Raw genomic sequence first — 26,745 nt, 5'->3', positions numbered from 1 at the left:
CAATATAAACACATTGTGATCCATTTCGAGCTCTTTTGAGAATACCCGTGACCGTGGTGTGTGGACAAGAATTGTTCTTTGTGTCACAAACCCAAGCGTAAACGCTTGTGAAGGAGTTGAAGTGGTGGTGATGCAAAAATGCAACCAGGAAGCATCAAGAAGTGTACAGTATCTCACAAAAGGCATGCACACACAAAAGACCGGAAAGGACCAAAAAACCCAGTGACATCAAGTTTTCAATAAAACGTCGTCTTCTTTTTTTTTGTTAGGAAGCGAGCGCAACATGCAGAACGGAACAAACGGCGACACATCGAACTCAACGGGAACAAACGGTAAGTGAAAAAAACAAACCAAAAACATCCCGACACGGAACATGAAGGCACAATCGCAAGCAAAGTCCGAGTACAAAGTGTGAGAACGTCGAAGCCTGCTGTTCTTGCCTTTTGCTCCTTTGGGATAAAGCAGGGCTGGGCAAAATATTCTTTCTTTCATATCACCCAGCTAAATAAACTTGACAACATTAGAGACTCCTGCGATATTTGTTGCATTCATTTTGCCCTTTCTTCCCAAAGCCATCTTCCGATTCCATTTTTTTATTGATCTCATGAAGCATTTTCTAACATGAACAATACCAGTGAAATAAACAATTAGACATACAGAATTCAAAAGTATTTAATTAAATAATTGGTTAATCAATTTATTGTAAATAATCAAGTAAAAACATATTCATATGTTTCTGTATACATTTAACTTTTCTAATTTAAATATAATTGAATTAATTTTACATATTTAGATAAAAAGGAGTAACCATTATTTTTCCCCTAAATTGGCTAGTTAAAATATATTTATTTATTTTATTCGTTCATCTCATTAAATAGTTTATCGATTTATTTTAAATAATCAATTAAAGATTGAACTACAGTGAAAAAAAGAAAGCATTTGCAGTACATTTATTTTTTTAAATCAAATAATTGCTTAATTAATTGTATTTCAATTATTTATAAATATTTTAAAAAACAGTACAAATTATTTTACTTCTAAAATTAATTAAAATGTATCAGTTACTTTTGTATCTAATTTTGCATAAATTTATCTCACAATTTATTATTATAACTAATAAAATACACAATAATAGTAAAAAAAAAAAAAATTACAAATACACTAAATATTTGGTTAAATAATTACAAATGAATGAATTCTAAATAATAAAACAAAACAATGAACATGAATTATCTTGTTCTTAAAACTGGTTAATTAATATGTATTAATGAATCTATATATTCTTATATTCAATCGTGTCATTAAATCATTTGTCAATTGATTTATTGTAATTTATTGTTTAAATTGGTGAATTAATTATAATTTCATTAATTGTAAATATACCATAAATAACAAACCTGAATTATTAATTTATTCCTAAAGTAACATTTAAAATATGCTATTTTCTCTCTTTTTTTCTTTTCTACAAATTCATACAATTTGTCCAATTTACCAATCAAATGCCCAGCCCTGGGTGAGACGTTTTTTTTAAAAGATTTTTATTTTTTATGAACATATTTCTTACGTTAAAAAGACGTGCTGACTTGTCGTCGTCGCCGCTGACTAGCGAAGCGAGCGTTCCGATCTGCGGGGTTGCATCACGCCCGCCCGCTTATCTCTCCGCTACGTCTACACTTTGCTATCAGGGGCCGAAACCGCGAAGGACGTAGCAAGGGGGGTCGATTTTGCCCACGGAGTCCGCACACACAAACAGCAACCCGCCCACATGCTGGCATGCACGCGTACCCGCCGACCGCTCGCCCGCCCAACGCCCGGCGCTCAAGACGGTCCCAAGAAAAAAAACGGGGAAAATTCAGAAATCCACGGGGTCCTCCTCCTCCTCTGGGGCGGCGCACGGCCTCCGAACGGGCGTCCCGTCGCTCTCCGGCCGGGCCCGCGGCGCTCTGCCCTCCGGGCCCGACGACGTGACCTCGGCCGGCGGGTCGAAGTCGTCGTCGAAGCCGCAGAAGCCCTCGTCCACGCCTTGGTCGTAGCGTCGGTAGGTGGAGGCGTGCGCCTCGTTCTCGCGGGCCCTGATCTCCAAGGTGCTGTTCCACATGCCGTAGCCGAAGTAGATCAGCACGCCTGCCGCGCGAACGGGAAGTGCAGTTATTCCACATCCAAAGGGAGTTTCGATACCGATAACCAGTCCGATAACTACTCACTCCTGAGTACTCGCCAATACCGAGTACTGATACCACTAACACGATGACATATAATTGAGAACAAAGACCTTTCTTTCTTTCTGAACTATATGAGGATTTGCCAATGCGTAGCGCCAACTAGTGGCGAGGAGGACTTACTGCATGTCATATTTATGGCTTCAAGTATCAGTGGCTGATATCGGCAGCCTTCACGAGTACCCGATACCTGGAAATAAGGCCGGTAACGGACCGATACGGATACCTGCTGTCGGTACTCGTCCATCCCGTTCTTTTGGCCTACTGGTATGCGATTAAACCTCACTAGTAGACTACTGTGCTGCATTAGTAAAACAACTACCAGAGACAAATTCCTTGTGTGTTTTTCGACGTACTTGGCAAATAAAGATGATTCTGATTCTGAAGTAGCAATGAGTCACGCGCTAGTAGAACGACTGTGTGACTGTCGGACTAAGAACTTTTTCGACTGCCAGCACCACTTTTGACTTCTCGTGCGCAATTAACGCTTACTAGTAAAATACCGTGCTGAATTAGCAACACTACTCGATCCAACTAGTAGGCATGAGTCAGGCACTAGTAGAACAATTGTGTCTTATAAAAAAAAATTTCCGACTACTCGTATGCAACTAAACCTCACAAGTGCTGCACTAGTAACACTACTAGCCCCAACTCGTAGGCATGTGTCATGTACTAGTAGGCTCCTTCATCTCCCTACATCTGCACACTACTAGTACTACTAGTGAAGTGCATAGATGCTAACGAGTATAATCGTATAATGGCACTTATCTTTAAATTCAATATATAACAAAATATTTTTTAAAACATTGTATATAACGTATTATACAGTATTTCCATGATAAAATTAAAATGCTACATTTTGTCTTGGATTGTTTTTTCTTGAAAGATTAACATAAAATAGCATTTAATAATGTCATTAAGTTCCGAGAATAAAGTCATAATTATTAGAATAATTACTACTAATACTACCAAAATTATTTTCAGAATTTAATGTTTTCGTCCTCTCTATAGCACTTAAATATATTTAAAAAATAGCACTTAATAATATATATATATATATAAAAGCCGGCACACATTTAAGCAAACAAGTTGACTGACCCACGAGACACCAAATGGAGAATCGTATCCAGGTGATGGCGGACAGCTTGAGCATGAGGTAGATGTTGACCAGCATGGCGGAGGCGGGCACGAAGGGCACGCAGGGCGCCATGTAGGGCAGCCGCTTGGGGTTCTCGGGCTGCTGCAGGATGACGACCACCAGCAGGGCCAGGACCGCCGGCAGCAGGATGACGAGGAGCAGAGCCCACCAGCGACCGGCCGCGATGTTGCTCGCGCCTGCACGACGTCAAAAACACGTCCTTACTTGGTTAGTTACTGAGTTACTTAGCGAGGAACCGTAGCTGGAATATTACAAGAAAAAAGTCAAAGGTCTTGAATGAATTTTAAATAAACACATTTTCTGACAAAAAATGTTAGATTTCATCTTTATTCTAGAAATTATGACTTATATTTTTTGGGATATGAAATGTTATTTTCTAGATGAAAATTACAAGGAAAAGTCACAATTCTTAATTTTTCCCCACCCCAAAAAAAAACCCATAATATTTCAACCCGGCTTAGCTCCTTCTTCACCACAACGGACCGATACAAAGTCCGCATCACTGCAGACGCCGCACCGATCCGCCTGTCGATCTCCCTTTCCGTTCTTCCCTCACTCGTGAACAAGACCCCGAGATATTTGAATTCCGCCACTTGGGGCAGGATCTCCCCCTCCTGGAAGCCGTCACCGTATCGGGGCGGAGGGGTTTGTGTGTCCCAATGATCCTAGGAGCTAAGTTGTCTGGGGCTTATGAGTAATATTCGTAATACAATATTGTTGTTTTATAGAAGAAACATCATGAGAAAAGAAAAACTAACAATGTAAAAGTCGAAAAAAAAATGTAATTTCAACTTTACTCTGGAAATCTAGCGAGTTATTGTAATCCGCCCTGAAAAAAGAGCTTCAGATTAAAAAAAAGAGAATCCCGCTTGTTAGCCGCTAGCAAGTCTCCCGGCCGAGGTTCGCGCTCTCCATTGTCGTTTAAGTGATTCACTAATTTCACTGTGACCAGCTACGTAAATACGCATAGTGAGGAAAGTCAGTTTTTCAGCCAGGAAAATGAGCTTAGCAACCTAAAAAGCCGAGTTAGCCGCTAGCAACCCTGCTGGCAGACGACTCCGATGAGAATGTCCTTACCAAATATGATGAAGGAGCAGAAAGCGAACATGAAGACGAAGAGCAGCAGCACACACACGGTGACCGTCTTCCCCGTGGCGGCGGTGGGCCGGTCCATCTTCCCCGGTAGTCCTAGTCGAATCCTCAGGGTGTAGTAGCGGGGCCCCAGCAGTTTCTTGAGCCGCCGCGTCACGCCGCCCTCCGACTCCTCTGCCTCGATACCGCTGCCCATGTCCACGGTGCCGTAGTTTGGGTGCCCGATGGCGTAGGCGTTCTTGTCGGGCTTGCCGATCAGCATCTCGTTGTCGCCCAGCGACGGCAGGTTCTTGGCGCCGCACGTGTTGGTGGACTCGTCGGTGTCGTCGCGGCCCGGCGAGCGGGCGTCCTTCTCACACTCGGCCAGGACGCCTTCCTTCCTCTTGACGTTCTGCTCCTCCGACAGGAAGTTGACGAAGCCGTGGATGTCGCCCTCGGGCTGGTAACGCAGCAGGAGCACGCACAGGCTCACCTGGAGAAGTACACGACATGTTTTCCGTCACTTTGGCGGCAGGAAACTGCAAAATCCACGCTCGGTGAAACGCATCGCTCGGAATGAAACACATTTTATCCAGGAGGTGACGTAGGGCAGTGAGAGCGTGGACACTGCGGAGTTGGATGCTGCTAAGGAACTGCCCGCAGGATATGCTAACATTAACGTGTGTTTATTTTCAGAATTTATGACCAACAGTAGTGTAGGAAACTACAAAATCCATCTGGCATTGAAGGCATCGCCTGGAATGAAAGACATTTTATCCAAGAGGAGACTGAGGGCAGCGGTTTGAACTGGCTCTGTAGTGCCTTCGAGACGACTTTTTTAAAAAATTCAGCCCCTCAAGCTAGCTTCAATTACACCATGAAATTTGGTAGGCGTGTCTATCATGAGTAGACCCCCCCCGAAAAGAAAAGTCTCAGGAAGCCATGCTTGAAAAGATACAGGAAGTCAGCCATTTTGGTTTGAAGTGGCTATTTTGCTTCTCAAGTGCCTTCTGGACTACTTTTAAAGAAAATTCAGCCCCTCAAGCAACTTTCAATTAGCACCATGAAATTTGGTAGGCATGTCCATCATAAGTAGAGCCACAAAAAAGTCTCAAGTACCCATGCCTGAAATGACACAGAAAGTCTGCCATTTAGTCATTTTGCCAATTTCCAGATATTATTCGATTAGTACAAATTTAAAGCACAATTACGAGAAAGTTGTGTGAACATTTGAGTTTTGGTCATTGCTTGAAGGTGCGGCATGACGGTAAAAATGTTATGACTCGATGAAGACGTTTGTCGGTCTCGTACACACCAGAGTGTAGGCCAGCAGCGTGCCGATGGACATCATCTCGATGAGGTCTCTGAGGCTGACGAGCAGGGACAAGAGCGCCGCCAGGAAGCCCGACACCACGCACGCCACAGCGGGGGTCTCCGTGAAGGACGACACGTGGGCCAAGAACCTGTGTGCAATCACACACGCGTGCAAAACATTGAACGACAGGTTCCTCCAGGAGGTATAAACCAGGGCTTGGCAAACATTTTGGATCCAAGGCCGAGACCCCCCTCATAAAATTAACCATGACTACCACGCGTGCAGTGAACCCCCGAATATTCGTGGTTCGACATTCGCGAAATCACCGAGTCCCTGATTTTTATTTTTGGGACCTGTCCTCCTGTATTTGCTGAAAAACGCTTGTTTTTGTGCTCAGGTCAAAGCAATAAAAGTGGTGCTTTGGTGCCATTTTGTAGCATTTTGCTAACAAGGAACAAAGTGGAAGTAAGTGGAGGAGCTTTATTTAGACAAAAAGTAGCTACAGTTACTCGTGGATTTTCACGATTTGGTGCAAAGTTCCATTTTGTCAGGATCAAAAGTCGTAATCTTACAAGAAAGTTGTGTTTTCCCAAGCTAAAATAGTAATATTATGATATGAAAGATTAACGAAGGGCAAAAGTCATATCAAAGATTCTCGTAAAAAATATTATTCTGGAAAAAAACGCATTAAAAAAAAAAAGTGACTTTATTCCTGTAATAATGCGCTTTTAGTAAAAAAAAAAAAAAAAATAAAAAGAAAAGACTTTATTCATGCAGTAATGATACGTCACAATCATATCAGCGCTTATAATTGTCCCAAAGCTAATGTAGGAGAAATAATTGATTTAATTGGAACGCTAATCCCTACATGGACGGTATTCACTTTTTGTTTTATTAAATAATGCCACATCCTCGTTTCTTGCAAATTATTTTAGCGGACGCCCAAGCTACGGCTCGCAGACGTAGTCCAAAAAACGAGACGTCTCCGGAGAGCGTACGAGGGACTGACTTGAAGAGCAGGCCGTCGCCCGCCATGGCGTAGATGATCCTGGGCATGGGGAAGAGCGAGCCCAGCAGCGAGACGGTGAGGCCGGCGATGGAGCCCACCGCCACGATGTACTTGGCGAACATGCAGCCGTGCGCGCCGAACATCTCCATCAGGGGCGCGTCGGCGTCGATCTCGTCGTACGGGACCATCAGGGTCAGGATGACGGACACCTGCGGGGGGAAAAAGAAATATCATGAATGTTCCATTCAGCCAAGGCTCATATTTGACATTAGGAAAATCGCAGCTAAAGTGTCACAAAGATTATATATAACCATTTCATCTAACTGGATTGTGTTGTATGAATGGCAAAAGTTTGATTGTGTCTTCCGCCATCTAATTAATACATTTTTCTGCCTGTCATTATACGTTGCGGTCATAGACAGATGAACAAGGATCCATTAGTTGGAATAAAATTGGTGTATATTATTATCTAAATGTTGATTAAAAAAACACATTTTAGTGTCCATTTGATTTCCCTTGAGGGATTAAAACTGGTCAATTATGATGTTTTTAAATTATTCAAATTGTTGTTAAAATTTCAATTTCAATTTCAGTTATATCATTAATTTGGTGTCAATTTTAGTCCATTTTAAATGACATCAAATGTCATTTTAGTTGAAGGAAATCGACTGAATCTGAATTTGAGCATTTCGCGTGCATCAAGCACTTTTAAAAATGGTGTTTCCTTTCAGAGTTTAATAATAATAATAATAATAACGTATCAATACATTTTCAAGTATATTATTCATCCATCCATCCATTTCTGAATCACTTATCCTCACTAGGGTGTCAAAATTAAATTTGATTATATTTCATAAACAATCAATTTACAGAGTAAACTCAAAATGACAACCGATTCGATAAAAATGCTATCATGATATTACTAAATATTGAATTGCATTAATTAATTAATTTTCGTAGTTGTCTTATGTAAAGTAGGGTTACTTACCTAAGTAGCATTATATTGTTTTAGGGTTTAATGTTAATATATAAGTCTTTTTTTATTTAAATGATATATATTTTTTTAAACATCATGATAATAAAACCAGTTCAAGAGTTCCTCTCTGTCCGCTGTAGCTTGAGGTCTCTAATCAGCTGCGAATACAAGCGTAATACTGCTAACATGCTGACGAAAGACACAAGCATATAGAAAAGAAATTTTAAAAAATGAATAACCTGCACTGGATGCAGTTTATTGGATTTAGCCTCACAAGAACTTTCTTCAGAGGCAGCCGTTGCCCCGAGCAACCATCTCCCAACAAGTCAGAATAACAAACTAAGCTCACAAAGACGCCGCGAGTTGTAGCGCGGCGTCCGGTAGGCTGTGTGGGTGCGGTTTCCGCGGCAACCTACCGACACGTACGCCGTGAGGCACGTGACCAGCGAGGCGGTGATGGCGTACGGGATGGACGTGTTGGGACTTTTGGCTTCCTCGCCCGTCGTGGCGATGATGTCGAAGCCGATGAAGGCGTAGAAGCAGGTGGCGGCGCCTTGCAACACCTGCGGCAAGACCAAAGTACATTCAAAATAAAAATTGCCTTTCAAAATCAAATTCGATCATGCAAAATATTTTTAAATGAAAAATCTTAATAAAAATACTTATTTTACGTCATATAAATAATTTTAAAAATAAAATAAATATGGACTTGAACATTTTAATAGGTGGAAACAAAAGGTGGAAACAAAAATAAAAGATCTTTGCTCACTCAGTTTCAACCTGTTCTGTTTTTTTGTTTTTTTTTACATAAAATCAAATCGAAGCACATTTTGGCTGTTTATTTGCCTGGCTAAACTACCTTTAACCTGGCCTGCATCTACATATGAAAAAAACTAAAATATAACAAAAATTGTAACTAATTCTGACTAACACATTTTGAAAAATAAAATGCACTAGCTGCCTTTCTAACTCACTGGGAGGGGGAGTACAAAATGCAAAAAATATATATATACTGTACAAAATTAAAAAAAATAATAAAAAAAAATAAAAAACAATCTCTCTGTCAACTTACTTTTAATCATTGTATGCAAATAAAATAAAATAAAACCATTTGGCTGTGTAGTTGCCTGACTAACCTGCATCGACGTATGCCAATTAACAAAAACAATTCTAATTCTCAGCTGTGTTTGGACCCTCGCGCTTACGCACCCCCGACCAGCCGAAGGGCAGGAACCTGCCGTGGTCCCAGTTGTCCCCGTTGACGAAGAAGAGCCCGGCCACCATCATGAAGAGCCACACCAGCAGGTTGATGACGTTCAGCGCGTTGTTGAAGCCCACCGAGTTCTTCACCCCCAGTGCCACGATCACCGTCACCAGCAGCGCGATGAGCAGCGCCACGAGGTCCGGATACGACTGCTCTCCTTTACCTAATGAGGAGAACAAAAAGAACATCCAAAAAAAAATCCAAATTACAACTTTTTCCTCCGAGGGCCACATCAAGGAATTCTGAAGGATGTAACGGGGTACTTTGAAATGATTTAACTTGAATTCATTAAACGCGTTTAAAACCATCCATCAAAGAAACTGTTGATTTAAGAAGGAAGCTGGGAATTTGGTGTCCTGTAATAATAATCCATCCATTTTCTGAGCCGCTTCTCCTCACTAGGGTCGCGGGGGTGCTGGAGCCTATCCCAGCTGTCATAATAATAATAATAATAATAATAATAATTCGGTGTTCAAAAAAAGAAAAATGGCCTGCAAAAATGACTAAATGAATTACTGAAAAAACAATTAGTACTGCTTTCAAGTCTGCCAAGCAGCGAAATGAAAATGTAAAAAAAGCTTCAACACTTAACAAGCTCCGCCTGTTGACAAATCGATCATCCAAACAAATAACTAATAATTTGGAACACAAATATATATATTTGCTAGAATGACGTTAAACCATTATGGCATCATAAATTTAGATGGTTGTAGCCTGTCAAAACGCATTTAACGGCAAGCTAAGCAAAACCTCCCCCTTTGTCCTCGCCCAAACATGGTACGGCCCTGGTCACCTTTGCTATAAAATGCTTTGGTTTAGTCCGGTACCGCTTTCCCAGTTGACTGTGGAACATCCCTGCACCTCTCAGGCCAGTAAACCTCAGCGTCATCTGGTAAACACACTAAATATATTATTATGGTGCCATTGTTGAGTATGGACTAAGAATTTCCTGCTAGCACGACTTGAACTGATCACATTCTTTAGCCTAGCACATGCTGTAGCCTAGCACATGCTGTAGCCTAGCACATGCTGTAGCTTTGCACATGCTGTAGCCTAGCACATGCTGTAACCTAGCACATGCTTTAGCCTAGCATGTACTGTAGCTTAGCACATGCTGTAGACTAGCACGTGCTTTAGCTTAGCACAGCTCAAGAGGCATGGCGAGCCGAGCTCAACGCAACTTTCGTGGACCATGTTTTATAATGATATAAAAATCACCCCTGTACAGTATATTTGATTGGTTTTTAACAACTTCTGGGTCAATATTAGGTCGTCATGAAAATGCAGCAAAAATAACGACGCTTCTAAGTGGCCCGTGCAATGATCAGACGATCTCTGAACTTGTTCACCGTCAATCCGTTTTGAAAGCAGAGTTCCCAATATTGTCAGACCTTTTAGACCTTTTTCATTTTGACTGATATTTCAAAGCAATATAAGCACATAACCTACCAACGTAGAGAGGCCTTTTTTTCCACCAGAGAAAAAAAGTTTGTTCCTAGCTTTTTTCGTTCTTTAGTAATCAGCACTATAACAAGGGTCGGTTTCACCAAAAATGGCGGTTTCTGACCATAAAGTGGAGAAAAAGAGCCTGTCCTGATCTCACATTTAAAGTGATGCAACGCTGCCATCTATAGGGATCTGTTACTCATTGCTGTGGTTTACCAACCTGAATTTCACAATTAGCTGGGCAAGACCCTCTTCCACGTCTACCCGCTGAAAAACAAACGACAAATTTGTACGTTTGTATTCCAGTTGACGAATCGAAACATCCGAGAAGAGAGAAAATAATTTTCTACCGGCCAAACGTTGCTTGCGTGGTCGTTTTCAACGCGATGGCGGGTGTTCCGGCGCTTCACAGTCGAAGGGAGCCGGGCCGAGCTCAGGTGATGCAATATGCGTGTTGCCAGGCGACCGAGCCGCCTCATGACAGCGCATTCTTCAGTTTCGCAATTAAAAAACATGAAGCGCTCCCTACTCATTTGACCATCTGGAAAACGATTGCGTCTGTCGTGTCTGCTGTCCTTCTAATATGCTTCTTGCGTGTTATTGCGCTGCTCATTTATTCATTTGCTCATGTGCAACTAAAATAAACTTACAGTAAAACGTTAACGCTAAATACAGTTTGCATATGCAAATACAAATAAACAATTTCAAATTATTTCATGAAGATCACAGAGATACAGTGTATACCTGTGAGTAATGTTTCAGTGTTTAAACATTTTTTTGCACCGGATTTGAACAGTCAAAAATTGTCGCCTCGCCTTGGCCACTGGGAGGCAGTACTCTATAATACAGTCATGCAGACACAAACAAAGAAGAATTGACTTCTACTACTACTGCTCAGTAATTTGCTATAATATTAGTCATTTTTCATAGAGGATAGAGAATATATGAATTTTGAGTATTATTAGCAGTCAGACTCGCTGTCTAAATAACCATTCGCTTATCACGTTGACGTTGATGAATGAATGACAAATCAGAAAACGAATCCTTAGTCCTTGTACTATTCCAAAATAAAGACATGTCACTGTCCGACAAATAAAAAATCTTGACAATTTGAAAACTATCTATCGTCCCCTGTTTAAGTCCTGGTCGTCGTTTTTTGGGGTCACACATTTAGTCAAAACAACGTAAAAGACAGCGGGCGCATTTTCCCTTCACAAAACGCTTTTTTAGTTTAAAATGGCTTACTTTAACCAGGATCCCTCACTGCTTCGCTGTTTTTTTTCGTTTTTTTTTGCGTAGCTGGCTGTGAGGCAGCTATTTTTCAGGATCTTCTGTGAAACCAGCTTATGTCACTCGCCTCCATGAGAACGCATCGACTCACCAAAGCCGTTGAGCGTTCCGATGTGCGTCGTCATGAAGCCGCTGATGCTGTGGTTGGCCAGCGAGTCGGCCATGCTGCTGAGTGCCGAGGCGCCCGCCGCCGTGCCGATCAGGTACTCCAGGATCAGGTTCCAGCCGATGAAGAAGGCCACGCACTCGCCCACCGTCACGTAGCTGTACGTGTAAGCCTGAGCCGGTGGTCTTTGGCACGCGCACGCCGAACTCTGCGTAACACACTCCTGCCACATGGGAGAGAGTCGAAGTTCGGACATGCACTCCCCCACTCATGAACGTTAAATTTTCAAACATTCAGGGGGGAAAAAAACAACGCTTTCATGTTAGTTATAAAAACATTTTTATCAGTCCAAATTTTGAATTGCGCGCCTTAAGTGTACTACTGTACATTTTGCCGCAACCCAGTAGCTCCAGTAAGCTCCGTTGTCCGACCTCACAGAATTTTGTGAATTTTGTTGCATGCGCTGTTTGTATGGGTTGCTGCTCCGTTTGTGTTAAAGTAGCAGTTCTTCCAAGGTTTATAATTGCCGCAACTTGATGCTAACCTCCGTTCGCCCGTCGATGGTATTCCGTTTTACACATTAGCATAGCGACTTTTGTTTGACAGTTGTTTTTTTGTCAGTGGTGAAGCACTGACCCAAATTTCCAACTACAATTTGAATATTTTTTCCATGAAATTGTAGCTTTATTGCCAACAGTCTATTTGCCTCATTTCGCAGGGTTTCTATTGGCTGCACTCTTTCCAATACTGTACGTCGATGTTGGATTTTTTCTTTTTTTCTTTTTTCTTTGGTCCAATCAGATTTCAGCCTCCATGTGTTGCCATGTCAATCTAAACTGCCCAGGGCCTTCAGAATCATTAGTGCTGGCAATGGAACGTCAACTAAATTAGCTATGGGACTGCTTTCCCATGGCCAGCCCCCTTGATGACATCAGCATGATTCCTTCTTCTGATTAGTTGGCCTTCTGGAACATACCGGTAACTCGTTGGTAAATTAGAGAGTGTCTGTATTGGATTGGACTGAGTAGGCAGGCTAAAAAGAGAGTGACTCTCTTACCTGACAAAATGGAGGCCACGGCGGCGATGATGAAGGACACGATGACGCCGGGGCCGGCCATCTCTTTGGCGACCAGGCCCGACACCACGTACATTCCCGTGCCCACGCAGCTGCCCACGCCGAGGGACACCAGGTCCACCGTGGACAGCACGCGGGCCAGCCGGGTGCCGTGCGGGCCCGTGCCCGACGTGGCCGAGTCCAGCATGGACTCCACGGGCTTGGTTCTCAAGACGCGGGACGTAAAGGTGCGCCACGTGGCGCCCCATTGGACCCGCCGGGGGTCCAGTTTGCCTGCCAGGCCGCTCATGCCGACCCTTTTGTAGGCCGAGAAGAGATGTGGAAGGAATTTATTCTGTAGATGAGATCACTGTGTTGTCTTGGTTCTCGTTCACTGGATTCTTGGTCCCCGCATGGTGAGATATCACCTAAAAAAAAAAATAATAATAATTTTTTCAAATGCAAAATCATTCATCATTCTTGAATTCCAACAAGGGTATAATTTAAGCCAAACGGGAATCTTTCAAACCAAATTGGCCAACTTCCCATTCAATTTCAAGTATGGGTCCCGTTGACTTTTTGGTGCATCCAGTCATGAGAGAACTTTTGGATAGATTGGTGAAACTGTTCATCTGTTTTTTCATGGTGACTCTTCAAAATAAACATCAAACTTTGACGCCGTGGTCCACCCACCTTAGATGACGCGGGGGGGGGGAGCTTGCCCATCTGTCTACGATGCCCGCTGCCGAATGAAACTCATTCGGGTAAATTCCCTAGTAGGAATTTGTCGAAGTATTGTACAAGTCCTGGAATTTGCCCCAAATAAGCTGCTTCAAACCAAAATGGCCCACTTCTTCGTCCAATGTTGGCACGGCTCCATGAAACTATTTCATGTCCTGTTACGATATACGCGTCCCCACACAATTATGTGTGGTGTCGAGGGCTACTTGTTTTTTCACCTCCTTTTTTCTTATCGAATCCTTGAAAAGATCATTAAAGTTCGAAGTCACGTTAGAAGACGTAGGCAAAAAAAAAAAAAAAAAAGTTTCATTTAGCACCATTAGTCTGTCTGGGCTCTTTGCTACCGATTGGGGCTCGTTTGGGTGCATTACCACTAGTTGTATGCGAGCTCCCTCTAGTGGTACGCCAATCACTACCTAAATACAGTTCAATTGTATTTAACTTTTTAGTACAATATATTTGCATTTAATCTTTCAGGGATTTAGCTGTTTTTAGTTTGGCTTTAAATTTTCTTTAGGTACAATTTCTATTTAACATTTACAGTGTACGTGCAATACATTTGAGTTGAATCATTATTTCAGTCGTGTTTTTGTTCATGTTCAAACTCTGCCTAATAATCAGTTTTGTACGGTCTTGTTTTGAAATGGGCAACTTCCTGTTCACTTGAGACTTTTTCATGCGTCCTGTTATGATGGACATCGTCCACCCAATTTCGTGTCAATGTAAAAACTGGTGTGGATTTCCCCCCCCCCCCCCCCCCCCCCCCCGGATTCTCAATGGTATTCATCTAACGCTTGACGTTGAAAAGAGAGGGCCACTACCACCAAATTGCAGGTGTGGTCTGCTCTCTTCACTTAACTCACCGAGTCTGGCGAGCAAACACTTGCCAACGAGCCGCACGCCCACGTCGCCACTCGGCTGTAATAACAACCACTTCGGCGATGGTTGCCATTATAATTTGAGCACTCCATTTTGTCTGCCACGCAAACATTTGTTTTGTAGCCCTGAGGCAGATTTCTAATTCAGTTAAACGCAGGGAGGAGGTTGAGTTGGGGTCTGTGTTGAGGAATAAGAGGCAATTTCCAGGAAATAGTCAGTGCAGTGATGGAGGAGGGCGAAGTCGGTGCGCTCGTGTGCGTGTTTGAACAGTCATACGTGGCCCAAACAAGGTGACACAAAGCGTTGTGGGCAGGCAGGCAGCAGGTGTTCCATCTACTTCACGCTTTGCCAACAGCGAGGATAAAGGTTGGCCTTGCGTTCAGCACAAAACGGGGAGGATTATCTCCATAACGCCAACAAAGTGTCAATTACAAGGGAGGGACAAAACAGAGCAATATCAATGTATCGCAGTGTGTAATCACCGGAGAGGGGCTAGCATTTTCGGCCCCTATCCCGAACACTGTTAGTCATTGAAGACTCTGAATTGTACGTAGTTGTGAATGGGACTTACATAATTCAATTGCAACATTTATGAAACTGTCATCCGTTAGAATACTGGGTGAGAATGTGATTAAATTACAGTTGCTTATGGAAATTTCCACGATTACAATTTTAGTTGCATTTGAAAAATGGCTCCAAAAGCTGTTTTTTTTTTTTTTTTTAAACATCACTTCCTCCTTCTAAAGTTGTTAGTGATTGGCTCTCTCTGGTCATGTGCCATTCGGCCCTACTCTCAAACAGGACATTTTTCCAAATAAAACCTCGAAGCGCAACCTTGTGTCGCAATCCATTAGTTTGTCTGAGATTTAGAAGAAGTTCAACTCATAGTAGTGCTTATGAACAAATAACAAGCAATCAAAAGGCCCTCCTTCACATGGCGTTCGTCCGGTAGCGCGTGTGCTGCACGTCTCTGGTATAGCGAGACCAATGGAGGACGACGGCGCCGTTGTTGATCGATCGTCGAAAGCCATCTTCGGTTTCCTCTCCAGACGAGCGACCTGTCAGTCGTGTCGTCTAATCAGCCGTGACTAAGACTCCGGTCTGCCTCCCCCCCACCTCCGGTTTCTTCTAACTCGGCGTCTGAATAACCCAATTAGGGCGTACGTCATCTGGAGAGTAAAAACTCTGCTGGTGTCTGTGAATAGACCTTCAGTTTATGTGATTGGACAGACCAGGTTGCATGCGAGAGGAAAGACAGACGGCGGTTCGAGAGAGCGGAACAGGGGGCCCCGCTAACGATGAATGGATTTAGTAGTAGTAGTCAGTCATAAAATCCATAATGGACTGAATCCGCAATAGGTGAACCGCGATATAGCGAGGGTAGAAGTGTATTCACAGTGTGCGTATTTGTGCATTTGCGTATGCGTAAGGCCAGATGCATACCCATTTCATACGCCAGTCGTCAAGTGCCACTAATCACTTTCTAATGCACAAATTCAGTCTTTATCCCATCACACATTTCAGTGCACCAAGTCGATTTTTGAATGCGAATGTAAACAAGGACGCTAATGGCTGAGGCGCCATAAAACCAAGAATTGACGGCCTTTCTGCTTTGGCTTCTGCGTATGGAGATGAAAAGTGTTGGTTCACACACACACGCGCGCGCGTACACTGCTGCAGTGATTCACCGGCCAGTCTGCCTGGCGTCCCATCTTCGTGGCACTAATGCGACCGCAGCGCGGGGCCTGCAGCGACTGGAAGTGTGCCCGCATGCCAGCATAAATAAGACACAACAGCGTACGCTTGCATCAAATGGAAGTGTGTTCAGATGGCATCATAAATAAAACAACAAATAAGAAAAACAACAACAACAACAGGTTCCACCGTCCAGCTTCCGTGACTAACTGGTCTATTTTTATGATCACATCTCTTTTGGAGAAGCTTTACGACACGGTTGGGAAAATACTAATGTCTACTCATTTACAAGTATGGATGTGAAAAATGTAAATAAAAACAATACAATGATTTGCAAATCTTTTTCAACCTGTATTCAATTGAATGTATAACAAAAACAACACATCAAATGTTCATACTGATTTGTTGTTTCTTATGCAAAAAAATTTGCATTTTGAATTTGATGCCTGCAACACATTCCAAAAAAGCTGGGACATGGGCAACAAAAGATTGGGAAAGTTGAGGAATGCGCCAAAAAAAAAAAAAACCCGTTTGGGACATTCCACATGTGAACAGGTTAATTGGAAACAGGTGAGTGTCACGATTGGGTATAAAAGGAAAATCCCCGAAAGGCTCAGTTGATCACAAGCGAGGTTCACCACTTTGAACAACTGCATGGAAAAACAGACTAATAAGAACATTTCTCACCATAATTTTGCAAGGAATTTAGGGATTTCATCCTCTGCGGTCCATAATATCATCAAAGGATTCAAAGAATCTGGAGAAATCTCTGCACGTAAGCGGCAAGGCTGAAAACCAACATTGAAAGCCCGTGACCTTCAATCCCTCAGGCACCGCTTTAAAAACCACCATCATTGTGTAAAGGATATTGCCACATGGACTAAGAAACACTTCAGACAATCATCGTCAGTTAACGTAGTTTGTTGCTACAGCTACAAATGCAGTTTAAAAGTCTACCATGCAAAGCGAAAGACGTATATCAACAACACCCAAAAACGCCGCCGGCCGGCTTCTCTGGGCCCAAACGCTTCTGAGATGGAGTGACTCAAAATGGAAAAGTGTGCCGTGGTCTGAAGAGGCCACATTTCAATTTTTTTCGGAAATTATGGACACGATGTCCTTTGGGCCAAAGAGGAAAAGAACCATCCGGATTGTTATCAGCGCAAAGTTCAAAAGCCAGCATCTGTGATGGTATGGGGGTGCATTAGTGCCCATGGCATGGGTAACTTGCACATCTGCGAAGGCACCATTAATGCTGAAAGGTACATGCAGGTTTTGGAGCAACATATGCTGCCATCCAAGCAAACCCTTTTTCAGGGACATCCCTGCTTATTTCAGCAAGATGATGCCAAGCCACATTCTGCACGTTACAATAATGTGGCTTCATAGTAAATGAGTGCGAGTGCTCGACTGGCCTGCCAGCAGTCCAGAACTGTCACAATACCACAACAAAGACCCCGGACTGTTGAGCAACTGAAGTTGTACATCAAGCAAGAATGGGAAAGAATTCCACCTACAAAGCTTCATCAATTAGTGTCCTCAGTTCCCAAATGCTTATTGAGTGTTGTTAAAAGGAAAGGTTATGAATCACAGTGGTAAACATGGTCCTGTCTCAGCATTTTTGCAGGCATCGAATTCAAAATGAGTGAATATTTGCACACAAAAAAACAACACAAAAATGTTTATCAGTTTGAACATGAAATATCTTGTCTTTTTTAGTTTATTTAATTGAATAATGTTTAAAAAGGATTTTCAAATCATTGTATTCTGTTTGTGTTTGTTTTACACAATGTCCCAACTTGATTGGAGTTGGGGTTTGTACATATGCAGTACATTGGTCTGGCAATTGGATACACACGCAATATAATACAACACAACTATTATAACACACACACAGTCACACGCACACACACGTTAACATGTATTTCCATTCATCTCCAGTACACACACAATGTAAACGTCTGTCTGCCCATTCACATGCGCGCACAAACAACATATCATTTCATGTACACACGTAATGTAAACATTGACATTCATAGGGCCGTTGCTTTGTATGTACAGCATGTATGAACTGAGTTGTGCGTGTGTGTGTGTGTGTGGTGTGGGTGTGTGCGCGTATGTGTGTAAAGTGGATGGCATTAGCCTTTAGTTGACGTCAATGCTAACACAGACAATGGCGTGGAGCTTGGCAGCCAGACAACCATTTATGAATAGCCTATTAAGGTGTGTGTGTGTGTGTGTGTGTGTGTGTGTGTGTGTGTGTGTGTGTGTCACAGCTACATTGTACAGTGAGTGAGTCAGTGACATCACATCTAAACTGTGGGCGGGGGTTGTCAATATTCAATATTCAAAATCATACCCTTGCTTAAAACCTAACAACTCTGGCTTCCAGCTCTCATTTGAAATCTTAATCCAGCCTTGAAACCCTATTTATTAACCCAAAAATTTGAAAGGTAGGTGTTGCTGTTTTGGTTAGCAACAGAGTCCAAACGGGATCAGTGGTTAACGCCTTATGATTGCGTCTATGAACCGATACCATGAAACTTAATGTGCATTATTGTTTTTATTTTGTTTTACTTTATGGGAACAGTGAGGTGTTAATTAGTTGTGGACACACTAATTGTGGCACGGCATCAACCACAATTACAATGGCAGGGGTGTGGGGGGGGGGGGCTACTATTTGAAGAAATACGCTAGTGTGAAACGTGTACCGCAACATTAGCTAGCTAAGCTACACACACCAGCATGTGCACTCCGATGTGAGGATGTCTTCGGGGACTGTGTGTGCGTGTGTGTGTGCGCGCAATCTGCTGTTGCTAAATTTGGCTGTTGCGTAATCCTCAGCTTCCACTCGCTCACGTTTTTGTTTTTCTGACTTCCTCGTCAGCAAATGTGACGTCTGACTGATACGTTCTTATCCATAATAATCATCATCATCATAATAGTGAAACCCTAATTTGAAACCTGAATCCCAGTCAATTAGAAACCCAACCTTGTGCCTGGCTTTGAACCCTCAACTGAAGACCGTGTCTCAAACCCCCAATTTAAAACTCTAACCTTGGCTTCAACCCCTAACTTGAAACCTTAATCCAAGTTTGAGACCTTAATGGGAAACCCCTAGCCCTGTCTTGAAACCCTAATTAGAAACCCAACCCCTTGTTTAACTTAATTTAAAACTCTTGTCTACAGCCCTGAATTTGAAACCTGAACTTTGGCTTCAAAACCTCTTTTGAAGTCTTAATCCAAATGAGAGACTTTAATTAGAAAGGCAAATTAAAAACCCAAGTGCTTGTTTGAAACCCTATTCCTTCCTGGCTTCCGACCCTCATTTGAAAGCCTCGTATTGAAATCCAAAGGCTTTTTTCAAACTCTCACCCTGGCATTTACCCTCAATTTGAAACTTTAATCCAATTTCAAAAACCCTAATTTAACTCAACGCTATGTTTGAAAGCCTTGTCTTGGAACCCTAATTTGAAACCTTACTACAGTCTTGAAACCAGAATAAAAAGGAAGGTTGAGCCATCAATTTTCTTTACCGCTAATCCTCACCAGTGAACTAATTTGTCGGAAGAACCATCCACACTTCTATCAATTTGGGGGGGGGGGGGGGGGGGGGAGGAAGAGGAGGAGCCTATCCCAGATGACTGCCGCCAGCCAATCACAGGACACATACAAACACCTATTGATGCATGTCTTTGGAAAGCGGAAAGACAAAAATATGGCTGGGCGAGTACTCATGGGTATCGGTATCGGGCGTCTTTTCGAGGTATCGGGTACTCGTGAAGGCTGCTGATGCCAGCCATCCCCAACCCCCCCCCCCCCCCCCCAAAAAAAAAATCTGGCATCGAATAAGTCCTCCTCACCAGTAGTTGGCGCCACATTGTGGCGGTTTGACACATCGGCCAATCATCATGTGTGTCCGGTCAGGAAAAAAAAAAAAAAAAAGTGGTAGACTATCGGGAACACACAAAAGCCCGAGGAAACTGTACAAAGTGGAAAATCGAAGCCAGAACCTGAGAACTGTGCGTCAGACGTGCTAACCGCCTGTTTTGCAGTTGCCGTTTTTAGTCGTACCTGTGGCGCGGCTGCAGACGTCTGCTTACAAGCAGGCGGGATGGAGGGAGGAGGAGAGAGAGAGAGAGAGAGAGAGAGCTGTGGCCATCTCTTGAGGGATTAGCCCACTTCTGCGCTGTGACACACGATGTCACGTGGATGGATAGAAAGCCGGATTCGGTAGGTAGATGGTTAAATGGCGAGATAGACGTATACATTCAACTCACCCCTGTGCAAAAAAAAAAAAAGAAAGAAAGGTGGCACCCCCGTCTTCCCTCACTCCAACGCCGCCGCTCTTGCGCCTCCTGTCCGGTCAAGGTGAGGCGCGCCTGGCCGGCTGATGGTGCTGATGGGGAGGACGACAACGAGCCAGCTGCAGCATCACCTTTAGCGGATTCCCCCCAACAATGAAAGGAGGATTAGAGGTAAAGGGGAGGGGCAAAAAAGTGAAAAGAAGATGGTCGGAGAAGAAGAGGAGGAAGAGGAGGAGGAGGAGGAGGACTCACTGCGGCACGGCTGGATGAAACGATGCCCGCATCAGCAGCAGCATCTCTGGGCTGGAGGAAGAGGAGGGAGGAGGAGGAGGAGGAGGAGGGCACGGGAGGGAGGGGACGATGATGCAAAAAGCTTAAATCATTCACGAAGCTGTTTGAGCGCGCGCGCGTGTGTGCGTGGCGATTTTATTTATTTATTTTTCTCATCCGCTGCAGCGGATGTGAGGCGATTTGCGGTCTTGTGGCGCCTCGTAAACGCGTTCAAGCGCCCCAGCGGGCTTTGTTTTGGTCGCCGAATGTTTGGCGGCGAGCGGAATGACGCCGAGGATGACTTCGACGCGCGACAAGAAACTTTGCGCAAGGGCGGGGCGCGGGCGAAGGCGAGAAATCGACCAATTGCGGTGCGGATCTGGAGCGAGGCGTGCCACCTTCTGCTTTGTGAATAACGCAGGCAACGTAAAGGACTTTTTTTTTTTTTTTTTTTTTTTATGCGTATTATCATTAATTTAAATATAATTGATTATTTCCAGTATATATACCAATTATTCAAATGGATGACTCAAAATACAAAAATATTTTTACAAAATAATTTTGATTAATACCTTCATTAATGATTTTTTAAAATGAATGACAGTACTTTTTGTACGAAATTCTAATGCATTCTCATAAGAACTTTAGATTGTGTGTAAACAATATAGCAATGAATTGGCTTTGAAAGACAAATCGACTGACAATGACATTTTGTACAAAAAGCTTCTAAATACTCAACTCTTTTCTCTGAGCAAGCAAAAAACAAGACATTTTTTGCATTCAAATTTTTTTTGTGCACATAAACATTAGCAACGAGTTAGCTTTGAACGAAGGCATCCGACAAAAAAAAACTACAGTACTTTTTTTGTAAAAAAAAATGCTACTAAAGTCTCATGAATGACAACATTTCATATCAATTTTCAAGGGCTCAAATATTCTAGCATTTGGACAAGTGACTCATCGCCAAGTACAAAGATGGAAATGAACAGCCATAATCCAAAGCATACCACATCATGGTAGAGGCTACATTATGATTGCTTTTCAACACCGGTGGGCATCAATAGGCTAACACGAGTCGCCGTGGCAACAAATAACCTGCCGAGTGGATGCGAAAGGTCACAAGTGGGGGGTGGGCGGCGGCCGCTAACATTTTGGCTTTGGGGGTGGGGGGTCCACACGATTGATGTTTATCCGCATCAAGGCGCGAGGAGATATTCATCGGCGAAGGCGGCGCCCGTCAGAGTCCTCGGAGGCTTTCCTTGTCAAATATTCATCACACGAATGCGTTATGATTAGCTGTTGAAGCCACACACATACACCACATACACATTATTTGCAGAGAAGCTACATGAAAGAATGTAAGGAGGAAATCAAACAAAGCGTCAGGAACAAAACAAGCAGCAATTTTCTCCAAGTATTAAGAATAATTCAGAATGTGGCTTTTTGTGCCGAATGTTACTACATTTATATGAACATGAGTGAACAATATTAGTGCCTAATTGGCAATGAACAAAAAATGTTAGCATTTTTTTTTTTTTTTTTTTTTTTTTTGGTCCTGTTCAGCTGTTAGGTCAAGCAGAATGGAAAATCTGTATCCCTTTTATGCCGGAACAGTTTTACTGTGTCACATTGGAGTTTTTAAGCTTCCGCTGTGGTATTATAATTGAGGTTTATTGAGAATCCGACTTGATCAGTCGAACAGACACCACATACATAAAATTTCTGGAAGGGAGAGAGAAACAAAGACAAAAGACAAAGCACTAATTGTAAACGGAATGAGAGAAGTAAATCATTACGTTATGTACAACAATGAAACGTTTAATATGAGTTTTGCATGGGGCTGTAGTGCTACTCCCTGTGAGGGAAGGACAGGACAAGGACAGGACAAGATAGAACAGGACAAGGACAGGAGAAGAAGCATGGAGGACAAGGGTCGCGAACCCGGCTGTACAACTGTGGTGGCATTAATTATGTCAATTCTAAAAGTCTACAGGACGAGAGTATAATTGAGGGGATACACAAGCGATTTGCATATTCATGAGTTATTTGTTGCAGTAAGTGTGTGACCCCACACCCAGTGAAAGAGTCCTAGGGGTGTGTACCTGCGGGTACATGCAAGTGAATTCATACCGTTTTACATGCACAAAGACTGACGGAAGTGTCCTGCAATTGCATTGCAATAAATTTACCAATACGTTTAATCCCACTATTGACATAATACTTATTTCAAAACGACTTCTGATGCTAATGACCGTGTCGCTTGCTAGCGGTGTAGCGCTGCGGACGTGTGTGCGGCCACCGTGGCGCCGCGCTAAATGTGGCGTGACGCTTTGAGCGTTGTGACTGGCGAGCACCCACGCGCCCTGGGCGGAGAGACAGCTGTGCGACCCGAGTGCCGCTACCCATAATGCATTCCTGTGTGATGTGCTCAGGGGGCCACGGGGCACGGCTGACCCTTCGCAGGGGCATCAATCCAATGTGATCTACACTTGCATGCGTTATTCCGGAACACGAAGCACGGCCTGTTCACGTAATAGGAAGGCTGAATAAAGCCTTAATTGGTCAAATTGAATTAACTGACTCGTATTTCCACAACGACCCGACAGCCCATGTTTCAGGTAGATTAAATAGATGAATTAATAGAATAATTGATTAATTAATAGATGAATACACAGTGGCGACTAGCTGTCCTGTGTGAATGGTACCGAGATGGCGGTACTAGCAACCCTGCTTATAAAAGAGTCATTACAAGACAATATACTAATAAAAGTTACATGAGATAAAATAACAACATATGACAGTTATTAAAAAGAAAGCTGTGTTCATGCATACATACCCAAATTGCCCGTTTCGCCTCCTTTTCTTTCAAAATTGTGCACCTAATGGGTTCTTTTCCTCTCCATGTTAACAATACATAACGACATTTACAATCGATCCGCAACAATCCAAGAATATTAGTGGGTTTAACCCAAAGATTTACTGTCACACAACGGTCAATGTGCATCCAACCCTCGGAGATCATTGTAGAAATCAATTCATTGAACACATTATTATTGTCATCATCATCATATTTGTTTGAATCATCCCACCGGCCGGCGCGCAGCTAGCGGTGTTATTGTCATTACCTTCTCGCGATTATTTAGCTTGTGGACTTAGCATATTCCTTGACCTTTGTTTTGTTTGTGTGCTGTCAAGCAGCGCAGCGCTAATGACCGCCTCCGTCAAATGAACACCTGCAGAGCATTATGGGATGGCCAACGGCAACCGTGGAGACAGACGCAAAGACGGGACCAATCGGAAAGCGAGGATTGTTTGGAAAGCTAGCAAGAGCGGTGCGATATGGCCTGAAAAATAAAATCCTAGATCGTTGCTCATAAATATGCAGTTACGTTCCATTCTGTTACACGGATCATGAAAGTTTGGGTAGAAACGTTAAAAAAGAAATAGACATCCTATGGCATTTTGTCATTATGTTGAATTAGCGGCAGGATTATGACGAGGCTTGTGGGGGGGGGGAGGAAGTATTTCCTATGAAAATGCATTCCACAATGGATTATTTCTAATTCCTTAAAGAGGAATCTATAATAACATTACTATTGTTTGGTGTAGTGTATTTATTAAAAAAAAAAAAAAAAAAAAAAAAAAAAAAGAGAGAGAGAGAGACAGACGCTTGAGTGCGGCTCCTCTTTTACAGTAAGTGGAAGCAATTAATGGCTCACCTATAAAAGATGAGGCTGACATTTGCACATCGGGCTCATGGGAACGAGAAACGTGCACACACACACGCACACACACACACAAACGGAGATCACCATAGAGATGGTCAATGGAGGCCTGCTTTATTAAACGCTGTTGTTGATGCCTTCCCCCTCCACGTTTCCTTATCTTGAACACACTCAAACGCGGGTGAGGGCAAATTCTGGCCTGCTCCGTCCTTCACCGAGCATTTACATGATCTGTCATATTTGTTGCATTATTTGAACTGCTTTTTACTCTCTCTCATAAAACTGGTTGGGTATGATTACGAGTATCCATTTATCTAATTAAAAATGGATTGTTTATTGTAAATAATAACATGAAAATATTTGTAAAATAAACAATTTTATATATACGGTCAGGTTAATATTCTTGTATTATTTTATCAAGTAGCATTACTTTTTTTTGCATTTCCATTAATTCCATTACTTTGTTGATTAATGTATTGTGAACAATAAAATAAAAATGGTAAAATAAAATTTCAAAAGCATTTTGTATAAATGTTATTGAAGAATTGGGTAATTTATTTATTATAAATAAAATAAACAGTCATCAAATATTTTATATATACAGTACATTTATCATTTTTGTATTTTATTTGTAAATGTAACATTTTTGTACTTTTTATTAAAAAATGGCCGATTTATTAATCGTAAATAAACTATCAGTCAAATAAGATATTTTACATAATTGTTTTTTTCATTTATTTCATTAAATGGTGAATTTATGCATAGCAAATAATTACATACAAAATGTAAAACATTTTTTACATATTTTTACTTATACATTTAGCATTATTTTCATGAAACAGTTTAATTTGTTTTTAAATAATTTAATAAAAAGTCATTTACTTTTTGATTAAATAATTGGATGCTATAATCCAATTAATTGTATATAATGTCAAATTAAAATGAATACACATTTGATGAACATATTTTCATATATCAATCAATTACACAAAATATAAAAGAAATTTACATACATATGTAGCAATTTATTGTTTTAAATGAATTATTTTGACACATTGAACCTTGACCTGGCTCATCTGCCTGTTAGAAAAAAAAAATCAAATGTGGCTCTTGTGGGGGGGGGGGGGGGAAGGTTGACCCACCCTTGTTTGAATGTGTCACTACATTGCCAGTGTGCCTTTTCAGTTTCAGCTAAAGCGTAGGAGTTGTTTACCCATCCAGGAAATCCAGCCGAGGTCAGACGTGCATCATCCCACACGTCCACACCCACAAACCTCCGGCGTGTTCATTTGGACGTGGCCGAGCGGCGGGGAGGCTTTTGCCGGTCAGCGTGACTCATTGAGAAGTTTTCGTCACTTCCTCCTTGAATAAATGTCTTTTTTTTTTCATGCCCCAAGAAGTCATTGCGAGAAAATGGATTTGTAAAAATGTTTTGGGAAATTTGACAAAATGAGATTGAGTTGAAATTGCCAAACAACGGCGGTTAACGACGGGATGGCCAAAAGTCTGTAAAATCTGTCTGAGTGCCAATTAGCCCTCTCGTAGACAGGAAAAAGACGCCCCCGAGGTCAGAAGAATGGACTCTGGAAAGGGGGTGGGGGTCAAAGTTCACATTCGAAACAGATGATTTTAATTTTGTGAATCTCAACAAACATGTTTTATCGAGTAATTGTTTGCATTATTGTGTAGTTTTTCTGTTAATCGAGTACCATTTGTGTTAGTATTGAGTAGCTTGTGTTATTGAGTATTTTTTGTCTTAAGTGGTTTTGCGTTATTACCAAGTAGTTTTTGCATTAGTATCAATTAGTTTGTTTTATCGAGTAATTGTTTGCATTATTATTGAGTAGTTTTTCTGTTATCGAGTAGCATTTGTGTTAGTATCGAGTAGCTTGTGTTATTGAGTAATTTTGTTTTAAGTAGTTTTGTGCTATCAAGTAGATTTTGCATTATCAGTTTGTGTTATCGAGTAATTGTTTGCATAATTGAGTAGTTTTTCTGTTAAAGAGTAGCATTTGCGTTAGTATCGAGTATCTTGTGTTATTGAATAATTGTTTTAATTGAGTAGTTTTTGCGTTACTAGGAGTAATTTTTTTTGCATTATTGAGCAGTGTTTCTGTTATCGAGTAGTATTTGTGTTAGTATGTAGCGACATTTGTGTTATATTTATGATCGCTTTTGCGTCATGATGCTGACTAACAAAGAGGCATCAATAAAACTCA

The 26,745-nt window shown here is 42.0% G+C and overlaps 1 protein-coding gene and 1 long non-coding RNA gene across 4 annotated transcripts; one reads left to right on the top strand and one right to left on the bottom strand.

Moving 5' to 3' along the window:
* Positions 1–1,237: 1,237 nt before the first annotated feature.
* On the bottom strand, positions 1,238–20,771 carry slc7a14a (solute carrier family 7 member 14a). The gene is given in 11 exon segments (XM_061795893.1): positions 1,238–2,124; positions 3,318–3,554; positions 4,456–4,942; positions 5,765–5,912; positions 6,774–6,982; positions 8,166–8,312; positions 8,959–9,176; positions 11,841–12,027; positions 12,029–12,078; positions 12,913–13,337; positions 20,505–20,771. Coding segments are annotated over 10 exon segments (2,262 nt in total). The 5' UTR covers positions 13,220–13,337; positions 20,505–20,771; the 3' UTR covers positions 1,238–1,852.
* Positions 9,847–26,745, top strand: LOC133488253 (uncharacterized). 3 transcript variants are annotated; one of them, XR_009791591.1, is made up of 3 exons: positions 9,847–9,905; positions 11,759–12,015; positions 25,712–26,745. It is a non-coding gene; the product is annotated as an uncharacterized LOC133488253 (long non-coding RNA). The 3 variants fall into 3 exon arrangements; XR_009791590.1 differs by lacking the exon at positions 25,712–26,745 and adding an exon at positions 24,000–24,301 and having other exon boundaries at positions 11,759–11,952; XR_009791589.1 differs by lacking the exon at positions 25,712–26,745 and adding an exon at positions 24,000–24,301.

This window comes from Phyllopteryx taeniolatus, chromosome 13, assembly GCF_024500385.1.
Source record: "Phyllopteryx taeniolatus isolate TA_2022b chromosome 13, UOR_Ptae_1.2, whole genome shotgun sequence".
NCBI classification, from domain to species: domain Eukaryota; kingdom Metazoa; phylum Chordata; class Actinopteri; order Syngnathiformes; family Syngnathidae; genus Phyllopteryx; species Phyllopteryx taeniolatus.
This window is presented reverse-complemented; position numbering and strand designations above follow the sequence as displayed.